Raw genomic sequence first — 21,899 nt, 5'->3', positions numbered from 1 at the left:
GCCTGGTGGTCACCCAATTACTTCCTGCCTGTACAACCTTTACCTGCGGTGTGACCATCTCACTAAACGTGCTATCCACGACGTTCTCAGCATCGCGAATGCTCCTTAATGAATCCATCCGCAACTCCAGTGCCGCAATGCGGTTTGTCAGTAGCTGCAGCTGGACGCATTTCCCGCACACATGGTCGTCAGGGACACCGGAAGGGTGCCTGATTTCCCACATAGAGCAGGAAGAGCATAACACGGGGCTGGGCTGTCCTGACATGACTTACCCTTTAACTAATTAATTCAAATTAAATGAATCCCACCAATTTCACTTCAATTAAAAAGGTATACTCAAGGGCCCTTGCTGAACAGCAGTCCCCCACTGCACAACAGAGACCAGAGAATCCACAAACTCTAACCTTAGACAAATTCAGCAGGAAAATACTCACCAGCCAATCACTTACCTCTTCCTTGGTGACGTCCCACTTGGATTACTTTTTGCTTCTTATTTATCTTAGGTCCAGGAGTTAAGTCCCTGTGATGTCGCACAGTAGTTGTCTCTTGGTGCAGGTCTGCTGCTGCTTTTATTCCACAATCTCAGTCTTCTACTCTCAGGTCCACTACCGCTCTGCAGGAAAAGTTTGGAAAAGCAAGGCAAAGCAGCACCTCCTTCCCCCACTTCACCAAACTCCCACACTTACCGAACTCTCAGCACACTGTGTAATATCCGCACACCAGATGAATATAGGCCTAGTCGACCCAATCTCTCCTCAAACGTCAGTCCTGACATCCCAGGAATCAGTCTGATAAACCTTCGTTGCACTCCCTCCATGGCAAGGATATCCTTCCTCAGATAAGGAGACCAAAACTGAACACAATACTCCAGATGTGGTCTCACCAAGGCTCTGTATAACTGCAGTAAGACATCCCTGCTCCTGTACTCAAATTCTCTTGCAATGAAGGCCAACATACCATTTGTCTTCCTAACTGCTTGCTGCACCTGAACGCTCGCTTTCAGCGACTGGTGTACAAGGACACTCGGGTCTCGTTGCACCTCCCCTTTTCCCAATCTATCACCATTCAGATAATCTGCCTTTCTGTTTTTACAACTAAAGTGGATAACCTCACATTTATCCACATTATACTGCATCTGCCATGTTCTTGCCTGCTCACCCAACTTGTTTAAATCACATTGGAGCCTCTTTGCATCCTCCTCACAGCTCACATTCCACCCCAGCTTTGTAACTAGTAGAATAGATAGGGGAGAATCAGTCGTCTGCAAACTTGGAAATGTTACATCTAGTTCCCTCATCCAAATTATTGATATTTATTGTGAATGGCTGGGGCCCAAGCACTGATCCCTGCGGTACCCCACCAGTCACTGCCTGCCACCCGGAAAAAGACCCGTTTATTCCTACTCTGTTTCCTGTCTGTCAACCAATTCTCAATCCATGCCAGTATATTCCCCCCAATCCCATGTACTTTAATTTTGCACACTAACCTCTTGTGTGGGACCTTATCAAATGCCTCCTGAAAATCCAAATACACTACATCCACCGGTTCTCCTCTATCTATTCTACTAGTTACATCCTTAAACTCCAGTAGATTTGTTAAGCATGATTTCCCATTCATGAACCCATGCTGACTTTGTCCAATCCCGTTAATGCCCTCCAAGTGTTCTGTTATCACATCTTTTATAATAGACTTTAGCATTTTCCCCACTACTGATGTTGGGCTAACTGGCCTGTAATTCCCAGTTTTTTTTCTCTCCCTCCTTTTTTAAATAGTGGGGTTACATTTGCCACCCTCCAGTCTGAAGGAACTGTTCCGGAGTCTATAGAATTTTGGAAGATGATCACCAATGCATCCACTATTTCCAGGGCCACTTCCTTTAGTACTCTGGGATGTAGATTATCAGGCCCTGGGGATTTGTCAGCCTTTAGCCCCATCAATTTCCCTCGCACTTTTTTTTCACTAATACTGGTTTCCTTCAGTTCCTCCCTCTCACTAGACCCTTGGTTCCCTAACATTTCTGGCAGGTTATTTGTGTCCTCCTTTGTGAAGACAGAACCAAAGTATGTGTTTAATTGTTCTGCCATTTCTTTGTTCCCCATTATAATTTCCCCCATTTCTGACTGTAAAGGACCTACATTTGTCTTCACTAATCTTTTTCTCTTGACATATTTATAGAAGCTTTTACAGTCAGTTTTTATGTTCCCTGCTAGTTTACTCTCATACTCTATTTTTCCCCTCTTAATCAATCTCTTTGTCCTCCTTTGCTGAATTCTGAACTGCTCCCAATCTTCAGGCTTGCCGCTTTTTCTGGCAATTTTATATGTCTCCTCTTTGGATCTAATACTATCCCTAATTTCTTTTGTAAGCCATGGTTGAGCCACCTTTCCTGCACCAGACAGGGATGAATAATTGTTGCAATTCCTGCATACGTTCTTTAAATATTAGCCATTGCCTATCCACTGTCATCCCTTTTAGTAAAGTTCCCCAATCTATCATAGCCAACTCGCACCTCATACTTTCGTAATTTCCTTTATTTAGATTCAGGACCCTAGTTTTGGATTCAACTACTTCACTCTCCATCTTAATGAGGAATTCTATCATGTTATGGTCGCTCTTCCCCAAGGGACCCCGCACAACAAGATTGTTAATTAATGCTTTCTCATTGCACAATACCCAGTCTACGATCGTCTATTTTCTAGTTGGTTCCTCAACGTATTGGTCTAGAAAACCATCACGTAATCCAGGAATTCCTCCCCCACAGTATTATTGCTAATTTGGTTTGACCAATCTATATGTATATTAAAGTCATCCATGTATAGTTGTACCCTTCTTGCATGCATCTCTAATTTCCTGTTTAATGCTCTCCCCTACATCTCCACTACTGTTTGGAGGCCTATAGACAACCCCCACCAACATTTTCTGCCCCTTGGTGTTTCTTAGCTCCACCCATACAGATTCCACATCGTGATTTTCCGAGCCAATATCCTTCCTCACTATTGCATTGTTCTCCTCCTTTACGAACAACACTACCCCACCTCCTTTCCCTTTTTGCCTGTCCTTCCTAAATATTGAATACCCCTGGATGTTCAGTTCCCATCATGGTCACCCTGCAGCCATGTCTCCGTAATCGCAACTATATCATAACCATTAATATCTATCTGCGCTGTTAATTCATCTACCTTATTGCGAATGCTCCGCGCATTAAGACACAATGCCTTTAGACCTGTCTTTTTAAGATTGCTAGTCATCTTAGTTTTATTTTGCATTATAGCCCAATTTGTTTTTCGCCCTTGTTTTCTCTGCCTTCCACTATTGCTTCTTCCCTTTCTGTCTTTTGTTTCTATCCTTGTTTCCCCTTCCTGTGTCTCCCTGCTCAGGTTCCCATCCCCCTGCCATTCTCGTTTAAACCTTCCCCAACACCACTAGCAAACACCCCCGCGAGGACATTGGTCCCGGTCCTGCTCAGGTGTAACCCGTTCCGCTTGGACAGGTCCCACCTTCCCCAGAACCGGTCCTAATGTCCCAGGAATCTAAATCCCTCCCTCCTGCACCATCCCTGCAGCCACGCATTCATCTGGTCTATTCTCCTGTTCCTATACTCACTAGCACGTGGCACTGGTAGTAATCCTGAGATCAATACCTTTGAGGTCCTGCTTTTTAATTTATCTCCTAACTCCTTAAATTCACCTTGCAGGACCTTATCCCTTTTTTTAACCTATGTCGTTGGTACCGATATGGACCACGACTACTGGGCTGTTCACCCTCCCCCTCCAGAATGCCCTGCAGCCGCTCCGTGACATCCTTGACCCTAGCACCAGCGAGACAACATAACATCCTGGAGTCATGTTTGCGGCCGCAGAAACGCCTATCTGTTCCCCTTACAATTGAATCCCCTATCACTATAGCCCTGCCACTCTTCTTCCTCCCCTCCTGTGCAGCAGAGCTACCCGTGGTGCCACGAACTTGGCTCTTGCTGCTTTCCCCTGATAAGCCATCTCCCCCAACAGTATCCAAAGCGGTATATCTGTTTGAGAGGGAGATGGCCCCAGGGTACTCCTGCTCTACCTGCCTAGTCCTTTTACTCTTCCTGGCGGTCATCCATTTCCTTTCTGCCTACGTAATCTTTACCTGCGTTGTGACCATCTCACTGAACGTGCTATCCACAATCATCTCAGCATCGCGGATACTCCAGTGAATCCACCCGCAGCTCCAGCTCCGAAATGCGGTTAGTCAGTAGCTGCAGCTGGACACACTTCCTGCACACATGGTCGCCAGGGACACCGGTAGTGTCCATGACTTCCCACATAGCGCAGGAGGAGCATATCACGGGTGCGAGCTCTGCTGCCATGACTTGCCTTAGATTAAGCTCATTAGTTACTCCCTTTAAAGAGTTTACTCCTTTAAATTACTCTTAATCTAGAGAATGTTAACTGCACCAGGGTCCTAAAAAACACTACTTGCTATAAGAGCTGCAGACCTTACCTTTTTACTTTAGTTACTGTAGAATAGTAGATATACTCACCTGAACCTACTTACCAATCAGGTGCCTCCCCTGAGTTGCATCCCTTTCTGATTCCTGACGTCACTTCGAACTCCGTCGCAGCTCCCTCTGCTCTGTTCAGCTCCTCCCAGCTGGTTTCGCGCTCCGAAATCCTGCCTTTTTATGGGACGCTCCCTCTGCTCTGATCCGCTCCTCTTAGCTTTCTCTGATGGTGCCAGCAAGATCGAGATGTATTGGCAACAATGGTGGGTCCAAACCCATATGCTGCAGTTGGTAAACCAAACTGCAGTATCGATTGAGACGTGCATGTGCTATAAGATTATACAAATGGAAAATGAAATTTAAAAAAATAGTATTGGAAAACAGTATGATAAATAATAGTTTATCTGTGGGCAGTTACTTTAATTTTGTATTTCACGCTGTGGGAATAAGCTCAGGATTAATTAATGATCTCAAAGTCAAGGATCCCTTGGGAAGCAGTGATCATAACATGATAGAATTTCACATCCAGTTTCAGAGCGAGGATCTTGGATCTGAAACTACTGTATTAAACTTAAATAAGGGCAATTATAAAGGAATGAGGGCAGAATTGGCTAAAGTGGACTGGGTAAACAGATTAGATGGTATGATGGTGGATAAGCAGTGGCAAACATTTTAAAAGATATTTTATGACTCACAACAAAAATATATCCCTGTGAGGAGGAAAAACTCCACAAAAAGGGTGAACCAACCATGGCTAACTAAGGAAGTCAAGGATGGTATCAGGTTAAAAGAAAAAGCATACAACTTGGCAAAGATTACTGGTAAGCCCGAAGATTGGGAAAACTTTAAAAACCAGCAAAGGATGACTAAAAGAATAATAAAGAGGGAGAAAATAAATTGTGATAGTAAACTAGCAAGAAATATAAAAACTGACAGTAAAAGCTTCTACAAGTATATAAAAAGGAAGAGGGTAGCTAAAGTAAGCACTGGTCCCTTAGAGGACGAGACTGGGGAAATAATGATGGAAAACAAGGAAATGGCAAAGGAATTGAAAAGATATTTTGTATCTGTCTTCACAGTGGAAGACACTAATAACATACCAATAATAGTAGAAAATCAAGGGGCAAAGGGGAGGGAGGAACTAAAAACTATCACTAGAGAAAAAGTACTAGGTAAACTAATGGGTCTAAAGGCTGACAAGTCCCCTGGACCTGATGGCTTGCATCCGAGGGTCTTAAAGGAAGTGGCTACAGAGATAGTGCATGCATTGGTTGTAATCTTCCAGAATTCACTAGATTCTGGAAAGGTCCCAGCGAATTGGAAAACCGCAAACGTAACAACCCTATTCAAGAAGAGAGTGAGACAGAAAGCAGGTAACTATAGACCAGTTAGCCTAACATCTGTCCTTGGGAAAATGCTAGAATCCATTATTAAGGAAGTAATAGCAGGACATTTGGAGACTCATAATACCATCAAGGAGGGGAAATCATGTCTGGCAAATTTATTAGAGTTCTTTGAGGAAGTAATGGGCAGGGTGGATAAAGGGGAACCAATGGATGGTGGTGTATTTGGATTTCCAAAAGGTATTTGATAAGGTGCCACATAAAAGATTACTGCACAAGATAAGAGCTCATGGTGTTGGGGGTAATATACTGGCATGGATAGAGGATTGGCTAACTAACAGAAAACAAAGAGTTGGGATAAAAGGGTAATTTTCAAAATGGCAATCTGCAACTAGTGGGGTGTCGCAGAGATCAGTGCTGGGGCCTCAACTATTTACAATATATATCAATGACCTGGATGAAGGAACAGAGTGTCTTGTGGCCAAATTTGCTGATGATACAAAGATAGGTGGAAAAGCAAGTTGCGATGAGGACACAAAAGTGTCTGCAAAGGGATATTGACAGGTTCAGCGAATGGGCAAAAATTTGGCAGATGGAATATAATGTGGGAAAATGTGAAGTCATCCACTTTGGGAGGAAAAATAAAAAAGCAAAATATTATTTGAATGGAGAAATACTCCAAAATGCTGCGGTACAGAGGGATCTATGTGTCCTTGTACATCAAACATAAAAAGTCAACATACAGGTGCAGCAGGTAATCTGGAAGGCAAGCGGAATATTGGCCTTTATTTCTGGGGGGATGGAGTATAAAAGCAGGGAAATCATGCTACAACTGTACAGGGTGCTGGTGAGACCTCACCTGGAGTACTGCGTACAGTTCTGGTGCCCTTATTTAAGGAAGGACATACTTGCATTGGAGGCAATTCAGAGAAGGTTCACTAGGTTGATTCCGGGTATGGAAGGGTTGCCTTATGATGAAACATTGAACAGGTTGGGTCTATACTCATTGGAGTTTAGAAGAATGAGAGGAGATCTTATTGAAACGTACAAGATTCTGAGGGGACTCGATAGGGTAGATGCTGAGAGGATGTTACCCCTCATGGGGGAATCTAAAACTAGGGAGCGTAGTCTCAGAATAAGGGGTCGCCTGTTTAAGACGGAAATGAGGAGAAATTTCTTCCCCCAGAGGGTCGTGAATCTTTGGAATTCTTTATCCCAAAAAGCTGTAGAGGCTGAGTCATTGAATACATTCAAGGCTGAGTTAGACAAATTTTTGATCAGCAAGGGAGTCAAAGGATATGGGGAAAAGGCAGGAAAGTGGAGTTGAGGTAAAAATCAGATCAGCCATGATCTCATTAAATGGTGGAGCAGGCTCGAGGGGCCGAATGGCCTATTCCTGCTCCTATCTCTTATGGTCTCTTAGAACTTCTCTCTCTCAATTTGCAATGTCTTGTCAACCCCACAATTAAACTGTGGTCTAGAATCAGTGCTTGGTACCCTTTGTTCAGAATAGACTTTATGAACCTCCAGATTTGATTAAGACTGTTAATTTTTTAAAAATCGTTCATGGGATGTGGTAGTCGCTGGCGAGGCCAGCATTTATTGCCCATCCCTAATTGCCCTTGAGAAGGTGGTGGTGAGCCGCCTTCTTGAACCGCTGCAGTCCGTGTGGTGAAGGTTCTCCCACAGTGCTGTTGGGATGGGAGTTCCTGGATTTTGACCCCGCGACGATGAAGGAACGGTGATATATTTCCAAGTCGGGATGGTGTGTGACTTGGAGGGGAACGTGCAGGTGGTGTTGTTCCCATGTGCCTGCTGCCCTTGTCCTTCTAGGTGGTAGAGGTCGCGGGTTTGGGAGTTGCTGCAGTGCATCCTGTGGATGGTACACACTGCAGCCACAGTGCACCGGTGGTGAAGGGAGTGAATGTTTAGGGTGGTGGATGGGGTGCTGATCAAGCAGGCTGCTTTGCCCTGCATGGTGTCGAGCTTCTTGAGTGTTGTTGGAACTGCACTCATCCAGGCAAGTGGAGAGTATTCCATCACACTCCTGACTTGTGCCTTGTAGATGGTGGCAAGGCTTTGGGGAGTAAGGAGGTGAATCACTCGCTGCAGAATACCCAGCCTCTGACCTGCTCTTGTAGCCACAGTATTTATATGGCTGGTCCAGTTAAGTTTCTGGTCAATGGTGACCCACAGGATGTTGATGGTGGGGGATTCAGCGATGATAATGCCGTTGAATGTCAAGGGGAGGTGGTCAGACTCTCTCTTATTGGAGATGGTCATTGCCTGGCGCGAATGTTATTTGCCACTTATGAGCCCAAGCCTGGATGTTGTCTAGGTCTTGCTGCATGCGGGCTCGGACTGCTTCATTATCTGAGGGGTTGCGAATGGAACTGAACACTGTGCAATCATCAGCGAACATCCCCATTTCTGAACTTATGATGGAGGGAAGGTTATTGATGAAGCAGCTGAAGATGGTTGGGCCTAGGACACTGCCCTGAGGAACTCCTGCAGCAATATCCTTGGGCTGAAATGATTGGCCTCCAACAACCACCACCATCTTCCTTTGTGCTAGGTATGACTCCAGCCACTGGAGAGTTTACCCCCTGATTCCCATTGATTTCAGTTTTACTAGGGCTCCTTGGTGCCATATTCGGTCAAATGCTGCCTTGATGTCAAGGGCAGTCACTCTCACCTCACCTCTGGAATTCAGCTCTTTTGTCCATGTTTGGACCAAGGCTATAATAAGGTCTGGAGCCGTGTGGTCCTGGCGGAACCCAAACTGAGCATCGATGCGCAGGTTATTGGTGAGTAAGTGCCGCTTGATAGCGCTGTTGATGACACAATGATGTTAATAATGCTTTGCTGCCTGCACTGTTTTTGTACCATACTTACTGTTTTAACTTGCTATTATTATGCAGCAAGCTTGGGGATCGGGCGGGAAGGTGGAGTTGAGGTTGAAGATCAGCCATGATCTTCTTGAAAGGCGAAGCAGTTCAAGGGGCCACATGGCTTACGCCTGCTCCAATTTTGTATGTTCCCATGCTATTTTATAGTTTGTAACTCCTCACTGGATTTTGATTTGACATTACTGTGCGAACATTAAACCTTGGCACCCGTATAAGTTATTGAACCTTTTTCCTCTCTTTAAGGGAAATGGTCCGTGGGTTTTGCATCGATGGGAGTGCTGTTGGTATCTCTATTCGCCTATTTCATGTTGAATTACCATAGCCACCAAGAGTCTGAAATTGTGGAAAAAACACTCAACATATTCTTGCAGAATTTTGGCAAGGTGCAGAAAAGTTTTCCAAATCAGGAAGAGCAGCTGTGGAAAAGAAGTAGGATAATGTTGCGGAAGCATATTAATGTTACCATGCATTCTGAACCATCCATATTAATGTTTGCAGCTGCTCGGGATGCGGAGGAAACCATGCGTTGCCTCACGAACAGTATCGCTGGAGCTTACGCCTTGGCCTTCAATTCCACGATTGTGGAAATTGATGGATCTGGTAAAATGTTGTTCAACAGCGATGAAGTGAAGCTAGATCTAGACAATCAGATGTCATCCAGGTTTAGTGAAGGGAGAAAGTCAGCTGTTATTCATCACTTCCAGGATCTCCCACCCCCATCTACCCTTCTGTTCTATAAGTACTGTGATCATGAAAATGCGGCCTTTAAGGATGTTTCTCTATTGATCACAGTTTTACTGGATGATCAGAAACTAGACCCAGACTTAAGCTTTGATCTTCTGGAAGAGATAGTCTATGATTTTCTTGTGATGAAATTTTCCATCTCGGGTAAGACTGGGCAGTACAATATCCTGGATATTGACAAATTCAGTGGACTGTGGAGTCGTATAGCGCATGCTATATTGCTAGTCCGACCTGAAAAGGAAATTGAAGAGAATGGCTGTAAACATGAGTGAAATCGTCTAAGAAAAATGAATTGAATGATTTGCACTGTTTGATCAATGAGAGAAATTACATGCAGAGAAATCATGAATTGAACAGTTATTCCATTTTTAAAATCAATTACATAGCTTCCGATCTCATGAATTTTGATAAAGGGTCTCACCTGAAACTTTAACTATATGCTGACTGACTTACTGTGTATGTTCAGCAGCTTCTGTTTTTATTTCAGACTTCCAGCATTCAGTGTTGTTCTCTTTAGTTGTCATAAATGAACTAACCTACTGACAACTAAAGAATATTGTTGCAGGTGGATGAATGTTGGCGGTATCGAGTTCTCTATGTAAATTTGATTAAATTTTTAAACATTGATTTGCTATTGTATCAAGTTGCATTTATACTGAAATAAATAAGAAGGTGACTTAACAAAGCTAAACTGCTGTTTGCCAATGACTTGTTTCATAAAGAAAGTGCTGCTTTCATGAACGGTGCGGTTCATGGGGGTTGTTATCTACATGTGACAGTGACTTAGAATATATGACCTATACCTCAAACATGGGCTCTAATCCATTGCAGCCTCTTTGAAGGAAAGCAGATGGATGGTGAAGGAAATGGAAATCTCACACAAGCATAGTAGAGGATGCTTTTCCCAGTTGGGGCCAGGTGCAGTGTTGGTGCAGGGTAGAGAGAAGTTGACAATGCATTCTACTTGTGGCTGTCTTGACCTGCAGTCAGAAATATTAAAAATGCTAATTATAGTAGGAACATAGGAACAGGGATAGGTCATTTAGTCCCTCGAGCCTGTCCTGCCATTCAATGAGATCATGGCTGATCTATGACCTAACTCCATGTACCTGGATACCTAACCAAAGGTATTAAGGGATAAGGTATTACGGCATATCCCTTAATACTTTTGGTTAACAAAAATCTATCAATCTCTGATTTAAAATTAACAACTGAGCTAGCATCAACTGACATTTGTGGAAGAGAGTTTCAAACTTTTACCACGCTTTGCATGCAGAGTGTTTCCTAATTTCACTCCTGAAAGTCCTGGTTCTAATATTTAGGCTATGTCCCCTCGTCCTAGACTCCCCAACCAGCAGAAATAGTTTCTATCTACCAGTCTATCAGTTCCCCTTATATCTTGGAAACTTCGATCAAATCACCTCTTAATCTTCTAAATTCCTGGGAATACAGCCCTAGTTTGTGTAATCTCTCCTCCTAATTTAACCCTTGGAGTCCAGGTATCATTCTAGTAAATCTACGCTGCACTCCCTCCAAGGCCAATATATCCTTCCTAAGGTGGGGTGCCCAGAACTGAACACATTACTCCAGCTGCAGTCTAACCAGGGCTTTGTATAGCTGTGGTATAACTTCTACCCCTTTGTGTTCTAGTCCTCTAGATATAAAGGCCAGCATTCCATTAGCCTTTTTGATTATTTTCTGTACCTGTCCATGACATTTTAATGATTTATATACAAGGACCCTTAAATCTCTTTGGACCTCAAGTTTTGAGCTTTTCACCATTTAGAAAGCACTCTGATCTATCCTTTTTAGGTCCAAAGTAGATGACCTCACACTTGCCTACATTGAAATCCATTTGCCACAGTTTTGCCTACTCACTTAATCTATTAATATCACTCTGTAATTTTATGCTTCCATCTACATTGCTTACAATGCTGCCTATCTTTGTATCATCGGCAAATTTGGATATGTGGCTCTCTATCCCGACATCTAAGTCATTAATAAATGCAGTGAATGGTTGAGACCCCAACACAGATCCCTGTGGGATACCACTAATCACATCCTGCCAATTTGAGTAGCTGCCCATTATCCCTACTCTGTCTTCTGCTGCTCAGCCAATTTCCTAACCAGGTCAATAATTTGCCCTCAATTCCATGAGCTTCATCTTTAGCTAACAGTCTCTTATGAGGGACTTTATCGAATGCCTTCTGGAAGTCCATATAAATAACATCTATAGATATTCCCCTGTCCACTACCTTAGTCACCTCTTCAAAAAATTCAATCAGACTTGACAGGCATTTACAAATCCACACGGGCTCTCTCTGATCAGCTGAAAATTTTCAGTGTTCAGTCACTCTATCCTTAATTATAGACTCTAGTAATTTCCCGACAACAGATATTAGGCTAATTGGTCTATAATTCCCTGGTTTCCCTCTTTCGCCTTTCTTAAACAGCAGAGTGATATGTGCAATTTTTCAATCTAAAGGAACAGTTCCCGAATCGAGAGAACTTTGGAAGATTATAGTTAATGGGCTTCTGCAATGTTCTCATCTACTTCCTTTAAAACCCTGGGATGGAAACCATCTGATCCTGGGGATTTGTCACTCTTCAGTGCAATTATTTTCTTCATTACTGTTAATTTGATTACGTTAATTATGGTGAGTCCCCGATTCAAAATTAGTTTCCTTGGGTTGTCCGGCATGCTAGCATCTTCATCTACTGTAAATACTGACACAAAGTAATTATTTAGCATGTCTGCCATTTCCTTATTTTCATTTATGATATCACCATTTTTAAGGGGCCCACATTGCAATTGACCACCTTTTTCCTTATAATTGTAAAATTTTTTGTGTTGATTTTGATATCCCTTGCAAGTTTCTTTTCATACTCCCTTTTTGTAGCTCTTGCTATCTGTTTTGTCACCCTTTGCTGTTCTTTGTATCTCTTCCAGTCGCCAGGATCTGTGCTATTTTTTGCATTTTTGTATGTTTTTTTTTAGTTTTATGTTGTCCCTTACCTCTTTTGTCATCCATGGCTATTTTTAATAGTACTTAAATAAGGCTTGTTGTAAGACCCTTTTGTGAAATTGGTCTGCCTCAGTGCCTGACATGCCACAGACAAACTCGCTCAACAAATAATGGCGCTAACGGGCAGCTGGTACCCTTCAGCACCACTATTTAAAGGGCTCATCTGCTCCATACAAGCTAGTTGCTGGTTTGTCCTTTTAGGATGCTGGTTAACATCTGGGCATTTTTTTGCATTATACAACTGAATACAAGGTAACAAGATTTTGCTGGTGCTGGACTGCTTCTGGTTTGATTGCCATCATGGGCGGTCTGGTAGGTCTGTCATTGGGGGATGGAGAATGAGGAGAAGCATTGAAGGAGACAGGAAAGTGCTGGAGCAACTGGGAGAAGGGCACTTAGGGAGCAGCCCACACCCACAATAGGTCTTCAGTGAGTACTTCCCATACCTCAACTTTACTGAGGAGCAATGGCGAAATGTGTCAGGCGCCTTCGCTTCAACAAGGAGGCCTTCACCGATATGTCACCTGCTGCATCCATAACTGGAGCGCCAAACCAGGGCATGGACAGCACTCACAGTGGCTCTTAACTTTTATGTAATGGGCTCCAGTTCAGGCTACAGCAAGTAACATCTCCCCAGTTTCCGGAAAAAACTTTCTCCAGGTCACCGAGCCCCTCTATACTAGGAGAACAACACTGACATCACTGTCCCAATGGACAGAGCGCAACAGGATAAGTGAGCACTGGGCTTTGCCCACATTGCAGACTTCCCCAGGGTCTAAGGTGCCATAGACTATATGCCTGCATGCTCCCCATCATCATCCTGGCATCTTTCTGAATAGAAAGGAATTCCACTCCCTCAATGTCCAGCTTGTGTGCCTGGTTTCCTGCCAACAGTCATGATTCATTCATCCTGCACCAGTCCTTTGTGTCGTCTTTATTCAAACCAGACCGTCAGGTCACAGGTTGGCTACTGGGCGACATGGCTCAAGACTCCTGTCAGGAACCCAGCCACAGCCGCAGAGGTGGCATATGAGAGCCGTACTGCCACCAGAAATATCAATGAGCAGACTGTTGGTGTGCTCAAGCAATGCTTCCGTTGCCTGGTCCATTCGGGAGGAACTTTGGCGTACAGCCCTGATTGTGCATGCAGATTTGTGGTCATGTGCTGCATGCTGTACAAGTTTGTGATAATGAAGGACCAGCCCTTTCCACCACCTGGCCAGCATGAAATGGAAGAGGAGGAGGATGAAGAGCATAAGCAGCATTGATCGTCAGTGTCCCTAGCTGCCAGAGCTCCGAGAGCAACTCGTCCAAGAATGCTTCACATGAACCGGTTCTCCCATCCCCAATACACCAACAGTCCTGCAAATCCAAAAAGAAATTAATCCAACAACTCAATTCCATCTGTATATAAAATATAACAGGAATAATGAAGAATCATCCTTGCGCAGTCCCTTAGTGCCTGTCTGTGTGCTTGTTTACCTATCCTCCTCCAGTGTATCCCCATTGTCAGAGTTTGGAAAGTGAAAGGCTAAGGTTCCAGTGAGGACACTTCACATGGCTGTGGTTGGGGACCTCACGCAGCCCTGGGCTCTGAGGGCCCAGCTACAGACTGCAGCATCTCGGCATAGGCCTGAGCAGTCTTGCCCAGCTGTTTGTGTGGCACCAACAAGGGCACTGACCGAGTGGATGGCGGGATATCACGCATATTGTCATCTTGAGAGAAGACAACAGCTGCCTCTCCCATGGAGACAAGGCCACTCTGCTGAGACTGCGTTTCAGCACTCCTTTGGCTCGACCTGAGAACAGAGTGCAGCAGTGATGTGACATCCTGGAAAACCCTGTCAACAGCCGCTTCCAGAGCCGAGCTGACACCTGCGGCAGAAGTGGCCTCTTTGGCAGCAGTGTGAGCTGCCAGAAGAGGCTCCATCATGGTGGACACCACTGTTAATTTCATGGAGCTGACCACTTGCAGCATTTTGGACTCTGGTCTCCATGCTCTGCATGAAGCCCTGACACAAGTTGGAGCTCTGAGCTACAGGAAGGATGTGATCGCTTTGGAGAGGGTGCAGAGGAGATTCACCAGGATGTTACCAGGGCTGGAGCGCTTCAGCTATGAAGAGAGACTGGGAAGATTGGGTTTGTTTTCCTTGGAGCAGAGGAGGCTGTGGGGGGACATGATTGAGGTGTACAAAATTATGAGGGGCACAGATAGGATGGATACAAAGGAGCTTTTTCCCTTCGTTGAGGGTACTATAACAAGGGGACATAGATTCAAGGTAAAAGGCGGGAGGTTTAGAGGGGATTTGAGAAAGATCTTTTTCACCCAGAGGGTGGTTGGAGTCTGGAACTCACTGCCTGAAAGGGTTGTGGAGGCAGGAACCCTCACAACATTCAAGAAGCACTTGGATGAGCACTTGAAATGCCATAGCATACAAGGCTACGGACCAAATGCTGGAATATGGGATTAGAGTAGACAGGGCTGATGGCCGGCGCGGACACGATGGGCCGAAGGGCCTCTATCCGTGCTGTATGACTCTATGACTCTCTATGACTCTATTGCTCGCAAGAAACATAGAAACATAGAAAAATAGGAGCAAGAGTAGGCCATTCGGCCCTTCGAGCCTGCACCGTTATTCAATATGATCATGGCTGATCCTTTATCTCAGTACCATATTCCCGCGCTCTCCCCATAACCCTTGAAGCCTTTTGTGTCTAGAAATCGATCTAGCTGCTTCTTAAATATATTGAGTGACTTGGCCTCCACAGCCTTCTGTGGTAGGGAATTCCACAGGTTCACCACCCTCTGAGTGAAGAAATTTCTCCTCATCCCAGTCCTAAATGTCCTACCCCGTATCCTGAGACTGTGACCCCTCGTTCTGGACCCCCCCAGCCAGGGGAAACATCCTCCCTGCATCCAGTCTGTCTAGCCCTGTCAGAATTTTATATGTTTCAATGAGATCCCCTCTCATTCTTCTAAACTCAAGTGAATACAGGCCGAGTCGTCCCAATCTCTCCTCATGCGACAGTCCTGCCATCCCAGGAATCAGTCTGGTGAACCTTCATTGCACTCCCTCTATGCAAGTATATCCTTTCTGAGGTAAGGAGACCAAAACTGCACACAATACTCCAGGTGTGGTCTCACTGCAGTAAGACATCCTTGCTCCTAAACTCAAATCCTCTTGCAATGAAGGCCAACATACCATTTGCCTTCCTAACTGCCTGCTGCACTTGCATGTTTGCTTTCAGTGACTGGTGTACAAGGACACCCAGGTCCCTTTGTACATCAACATTTCCCAATCTATCACCATTTAAATAATACTCTGCCTTTCTGTTTTTCCTTCCGAAGTGGATAACTTCACATTTATCCACATTATACTGCATTGCCATGTATTTGCCCACTCACTCAATTTATCTAAATCACCTTGAAGCTTCTTTGCATCCTCCTCACAACTCACGATCCCACCTAGTTTTGTGTCGTCAGCAAACTTGGAAATATTACATTTGGTTCCCTCATCCAAATCATTGATATATATTGTGAATGGCTGGGGCCCAAGCACCGATCCCTGCGGTACCCCACTAGTCACTGCCTGCCACCCCGAAAAAGACCCATTTATTCCAACTCTCTGTTTCCTGTCTGTAAACCAATTTTCAATCCATGCCAATATATTACCACCAATCCCATGTGCTTTAATTTTGCACATTAACCTCTTATGTGGGACTTTATCAAAGGCCTTCTGAAAATAGGAACATAGGAACAGGAGTAGGCCATTCAGCCCCTCATGCCTGCTCTGCCATTTGATAAGATCATGGCTGATCTGTGATCTAACTCCAGAAACCTGCCTTTGGCCCATTTCCATTAATACTTTTGGTTGCCAAAAAGCTATCTATCTCAGATTTAAATTTAGCAATTGAGCTGGTATCAATTGCCGTTTGCGGAAGAGAGTTCCAAACTTCTACCACCCTTTGTGTGTAAAAATGTTTTCTAATCTCGCTTCTGAAAGGTCTGGCTCTAATTTTTAGACTGTGCCCCCTACTCCTAGAATCCCCAACCAGCGGAAATAGTTTCTCTCTATCCACCCTATCTGTTCCCCTTAATACCGTATAAACTTCGATCAGATCACCCCTTAACCTTCGAAACTCTAGAGAATACAACCCCAATTTGTATAATCTCTCCTCATAACTCATCCCTTGAAGTCCGGGTATCGTTCTAGTAAACCTACGCTGCACTCCCTCCAAGGCCAATATGTCCTTCCGAAGGTGCGGTGCCCAGAACTGCTCACAGTACTCCAGGTGCGGTCTAACCAGGGTTTTGTATAGCTGCAGCATAACTTCTGCCCCCTTGTACTCTAGTCCTCTAGATATAAAGGCCAGCATTCCATTAGCCTTCTTGATTATTTTCTGCACCTGTTCATGACACTTCAATGATCTATGTACCTGAACCCCTAAGTCCCTTTGGACATCCACTGTTTTTAACTTTTTACCATTTAGAAAGTACCCTGTTCTATCCTTTTTTGATCCAAAGTGGATGACCTCACATGTCTACATTGAATTCCATTTGCCACAGTTTTGCCCATTCACCTAATCTATCAATATCGCTTTGTAATTTTATGTTTTCATCTACACTGCTTACAATGCCACCAATCTTTGTGTCATCGGCAAACTTAGATAGGAGACTTTCTATGCCTTCATCTAAGTCGTTAATAAATATTGTGAATAATTGAGGCCCCAAGACAGATCCCTGCGGGACTCCACTAGTCACATCCTGCCAATGTGAGTACCTATCCATTATTCCTACTCTCTGTCGCCTTTCGCTCAGCCAACTTCCTAACCAAGTCGGTACTTTTCCCTCGATTCCATGGGCTTCTATCTTAGCTAACAGTCTCTTATGTGGGACCTTATCAAATGCCTTCTGGAAGTCCATATAAATAACATCCATTGACATTCCCCTGTCCACTACTTTAATCACCTCTTCAAAAAATTCAATCAGGTTTGACAGGCACGACCTACCTTTCACAAATCCATGCTGGCTCTCTCTGATTAACTGAAAATTCTCGGTGTTCAGTCACCCTAGCCTTAATTATAGACTCCAGCATTTTCCCCACAACAGATGTTAGGCTAACTGGTCTATAATTCCCCGGTTTCCCTCTCCTTTCTTAAATTTTCTAAAAAATCCAAATAAACTACATCCACTGGTTCTCCCGTATCTATTCCACCAGTTAAATCCTCAAAAAACTCCAGTAGGTTTGTCAAACATGATTTTGCTTTCATAAATCTATGTTGACTTTGTCTCATCCCATTGATATTTTCTAAGTGTCCATTTTCCCTACCACTGATGTTAGGCTAACCGGTCTGTAGTTCCCTGTTTTCTCTCCCTCCTTTTTTAAACAGTGGGATTACATTTGCCACCCTTCAATCTGCAGGAACTGTTCCATAATCTATAGAATTTTGGAAGATGACAACTAATGCATCCACTATTTCCATGGTTACCTTTTTTAGTACTCTGGGATGCAGATTATCAGGCCCTGGGGAATTATCAGCTTTCAGTCCCATTTATTTCTCCAGCACTATTTTTTAACTAATACTAATTTCCTTTAATTCCTCCTTCTCACTAGACCCTTGGTTCCCTAGCATTTCTGGGAAGTTATTTGTGTACTCTTCCATCAAGGCAGAACCAAAGTATTTGTTTAATTGCTCTGATATTTCCTTGTTCCCCATTATAAATTCTCCCGTTTCTGACTGTGAGGGACCTACATTTTTCTTCATTAATCTTTTTCTTTTTACGTACTTGTAGAAGCTTTTACAGTCCCCTTTTATGTTACTTACAAGTTTACTCTCATACTCTATTTTTCCCCTCTTGATCAATCTCTTGGTCCTTTTTTGCTGAATTCTAAATTGCTCCCAACCTCAGCCTTGCTACTTTTTCTGGCAACTTTATATGACTCTTCTTTGGATCTAATACTATCCTTAATTTCTTTTGTTAGCCATGGTTGGGCCGCTTTTCCTTTTGTGTTTTTGCGCCAGAAAGGAATGTATAATTATTGCAATTCATGCATCCGTTCCTTAAATGTTAGCCATTGCCTATCTACCATCATGCCTTTTATTGAAGCTTCCCAATCTATCATAGCCAACTCACTCCTCATACCTTCGTAGTTTCCTTTGTTTAGATTTAGGACCCTAGTTTCGGATTGGACTACTTTATTTTCCATCTTAATGAAGAATTCTATCATGTTATGGTCACACTTCCCTAAAGGACCCTGCACAACAAGATTATTAATTAACCCCTTCTCATTGCACAATACCCAATCTAGGATAGCCTGTTCCCTGGTTGGTTCCTCAATGTACTGGTCTAAAAAAACATTTTGTACACACTCCAGGAATTCATCCTCCACAGTATTATTGCTAATTTGGTTTGGCCTGTCCATACGTAATTACTGCAGTACGCTTGTTACATACATCTCTAATTTCCTTTTTGATGCTGTTCCCTACATTACCACTACTGTTTAGAGACCTATACACAACTCCCACCAGTGTTTTCTGCCCCTTGGTGCTTCTTAACTCCAACCAGACTGATTCTACATCTTGACTCTCTGAGCCAATATCCTTTCTCACTATTGCTCTGATTTCATCCTTTACTAACAACGCCACCCCACCTCCTTTTCCTTTTTGCCTGTCCTTCCTAAATATCAAATACCTTTGGATACTCAGCTCCCAGCCTTGGTCACCCTGCAGCCATGTCTCTGTAATTGCAATTATATCGTATCCGTTTACATCTATTTGCGCTGTTAATTCGTCTACCTTATTACGAATGCTTTGTGCATTCAGATTCAGTGCCTGTACATTTGTCTTTTTAATATTTTTAAACATCTTAACATTAACTATGGCCTTATTTGTCTTATTAACATTTTTTCTTATCCGGACCCTATTTGTTAGTGCACTCCTTTGTTTGTACGCTCTGTCCCTTCCTGACACAATCTGGTTATCCTTACTCCAATCGCTTTCCTGCACTGCTTCTTTGTCTTTTCTCTTTAGCATTCTAGATTTCTCTCCACTGAGACCCTCCTCCCCCCTTATTTAGTTTAAAGCCCCATCTACCTCCCTAGTTATTCGATTCGCTAGAACTCTGGTCCCAGCATGGTTCAGGTGTAGTCGTCCCAACGGAACAGCTCTCTCTTTCCCCAGTACTGGTGCCAGTGCCCCACGAATCGAAACCCACTTCTCCCACACCAATCTTTGAGCCACACATTCATCTCTCTGATCTTATTTACCCTATGCCAATTTGCTTGTGGCTCAGGTAATATTCCAGAGATTATTACCTGTGTGGTTCTGCTATTTAATTTAGTCCCTAGCTGCTCAAACTCTCTCTTTTCTTAGTGCTACCTATGTCGTTGGTACCTACATGGACCACGACAAGTGGATCCTCCCCCTCCCACTCCAAGTTCTTCTCCAGCCCGGAGGAGATGTCCTTAACCCTGGCACCAGGTAGGCAACATAGCCTTCGGGACTCATGCTCACTTGCAGGCTGGTCAGTGCACCTATCATTTCCTGGTGTATGTCCATCAGCCTTCTTTGGTAGCCTGGGCCCTTGAATTCAGCAACTGAGTCCTCTGCAGCAGAACTAGTATGTGATCACGCCCTTAAACGAACTGGTACCTGTGGAGTCTATTCCCCTGCCTAGCTCCTGCACACTTGTGGCTGGTGATGCTTCCCGCAAAGGTCCCTCCTCTAACCTACCCTTTATGGTATGCATGGTGCCAGTCTCTGGGCTAGTACTTGCTCTGGTCAGATAAAAACATAAGAAATAAATGTCAGGAGTAGGCCAAACAGCCCTTCAAGCCTGCTCCACTGTTCAATAAGATTATGGCTGATCTTCGACCTCAACTCCACTTTCCTGGCCGATCCCCATATCCCTTGATTCCTCTAGAGTCTAAAAATCTATCTATCACAGCCTTCAACATACTCAACAACTGATGATCCACAGCCCATTGGGGTAGAGAATTCCAAAGATTCACAACCCTCTGAGTGAAGAAATTCCTCCTTATATCAATCTTAAATGGCCAACCCGTTATCTTGAGACTATGCCCCCTAGTTCTAGACTCTCTAGCCAGGGGAAACAACCTTTCAGCATCTGCCCTATCAAGCCCTCTCAGAATCTTATATGTTTCAATGAGATCACCTCTCATTTTCTAAACTTCAGAATATAGGCCCATTCTACTCAATCTCTCCTCATAGGACAACCCTCTCATCCCAGGAATCAATCTAGTGAACCTTTGTTGCACCGCCTCTAAGGCAACTATATCCTTCTGTGGATAAGGAGACCAAAACTGTACACAGTACTCCAGTTGTGGTCTCACCAAAGTCCTGTACAACTGTAGCAAGACTTCCTTACTCTTGTACTCCAAACCCCTTGCAATGAAGGCCAACATTCCATTTGCCTTCCTAATTGCTTGCTGTAACTGCATGCTAACTTTCTGTGTTTCTTGTACGAGGACACACAAATCTCTCTGAACACCAACATTTACTACTTTCTCACCACGGGGAGGTGCCAGAGGAGTGGAGAATGCAAATGTTACACCCTTGTTCAAAAAAGGATGTAAAGATAAACCCAGCAACTATAGGCCAGTCAGTTTAACCTCAGTGGTGGGGAGTGTGGATTGATTAGGGAAAGCCAGCATCGATTTGTTAAAGGCAAATTATGTTTAACTAACCTGATAGAGTTTTTTAATGAGGTAACAGAGAGGGTAGATGAGGGAAATGCAGTTGATGTGGTGTATATGGACTTTCAAAAGGAGTTTGATAAAGTGCCGCATGGTTGGCTTATCATCAAGATTGCGGCCCATGGAATAAAGGGGCAGTAGCAACATGGATACACAATTGGCTAAGTGACAGGAAACAGAGAGTTGTGGTGAACAGTTTTTTGGACTGGAGGGAGGTGTACAGTGGTGCTTTCCCAGGGGTCGGTGCTGGGACCACTGCTTTTCTTGTTATATATTAATGACTTGGACTTAGGTGTCCAGGGCACAATTTCAAAATTTGCAGATGACACAAAACTTGGAAGGGTAGTAAACAGTGAGGAGGATAGTGATAGACTTCAAGAGGAAATAGGCAGGCTGGTGGCATGGGCGGACACGATGCAGATGAAATTTAACACAGAAAAATGCGAAGTGATACGTTTGGGTAGGAAGAACGAGGAGAGGCAATATAAACTAGAGGACACAACTCTAAAAGGGATTCAGGAACAGAGAGATCTGGGGGTATATGTGCACAAATCGTTGAAGGTGGCGAGACAGGTTAAAAAAGCATACAGGATCCTGGGCTTTATAAATAGAGGCATAGAGTACAAAAGTATAGAAATCATGATGAACCTTTATAAAACACTGGTTCGGCCACAACT

General features: G+C 43.8%; 1 protein-coding gene and 1 long non-coding RNA gene across 17 annotated transcripts in view; one reads left to right on the top strand and one right to left on the bottom strand.

Annotated features, from left to right (window-relative positions):
* LOC137325541 (uncharacterized) overlaps positions 1–1,032 on the bottom strand; it is a 32,247-nt gene extending 31,215 nt beyond the window's left edge. For both annotated transcript variants that reach the window (XR_010963895.1, XR_010963894.1), the window contains exon 1: positions 450–1,032. This is a non-coding gene — a long non-coding RNA (uncharacterized lncRNA). The remainder of the gene's footprint in view (positions 1–449) is intronic.
* Positions 1–21,899, top strand: part of LOC137325538 (torsin-1A-interacting protein 2-like) — a 78,868-nt gene that overhangs the window by 35,523 nt on the left and 21,446 nt on the right. For 12 of the 15 annotated variants that reach the window (XM_067990756.1, XM_067990755.1, XM_067990750.1 and 9 more), the window contains one exon: positions 8,979–10,170. The exons of 2 other annotated variants lie outside the window; for them this stretch is intronic. In XM_067990756.1, coding sequence (XP_067846857.1) covers positions 8,979–9,751 — 773 coding nt within the window. In that variant the 3' untranslated portion in view covers positions 9,752–10,170. Of the gene's footprint in view, positions 1–8,452; positions 8,951–8,978; positions 10,171–21,899 lie in introns of those variants that run through there. One more of the 15 variants, XM_067990759.1, reaches the window with a different exon arrangement.

This window comes from Heptranchias perlo, chromosome 9, assembly GCF_035084215.1.
Source record: "Heptranchias perlo isolate sHepPer1 chromosome 9, sHepPer1.hap1, whole genome shotgun sequence".
In the NCBI taxonomy this organism is placed as follows: Eukaryota; Metazoa; Chordata; class Chondrichthyes; order Hexanchiformes; family Hexanchidae; genus Heptranchias; species Heptranchias perlo.
The sequence above is the reverse complement of the archived record's forward strand: the minus strand, read 5'-3'. Positions and strand labels throughout refer to the sequence as shown.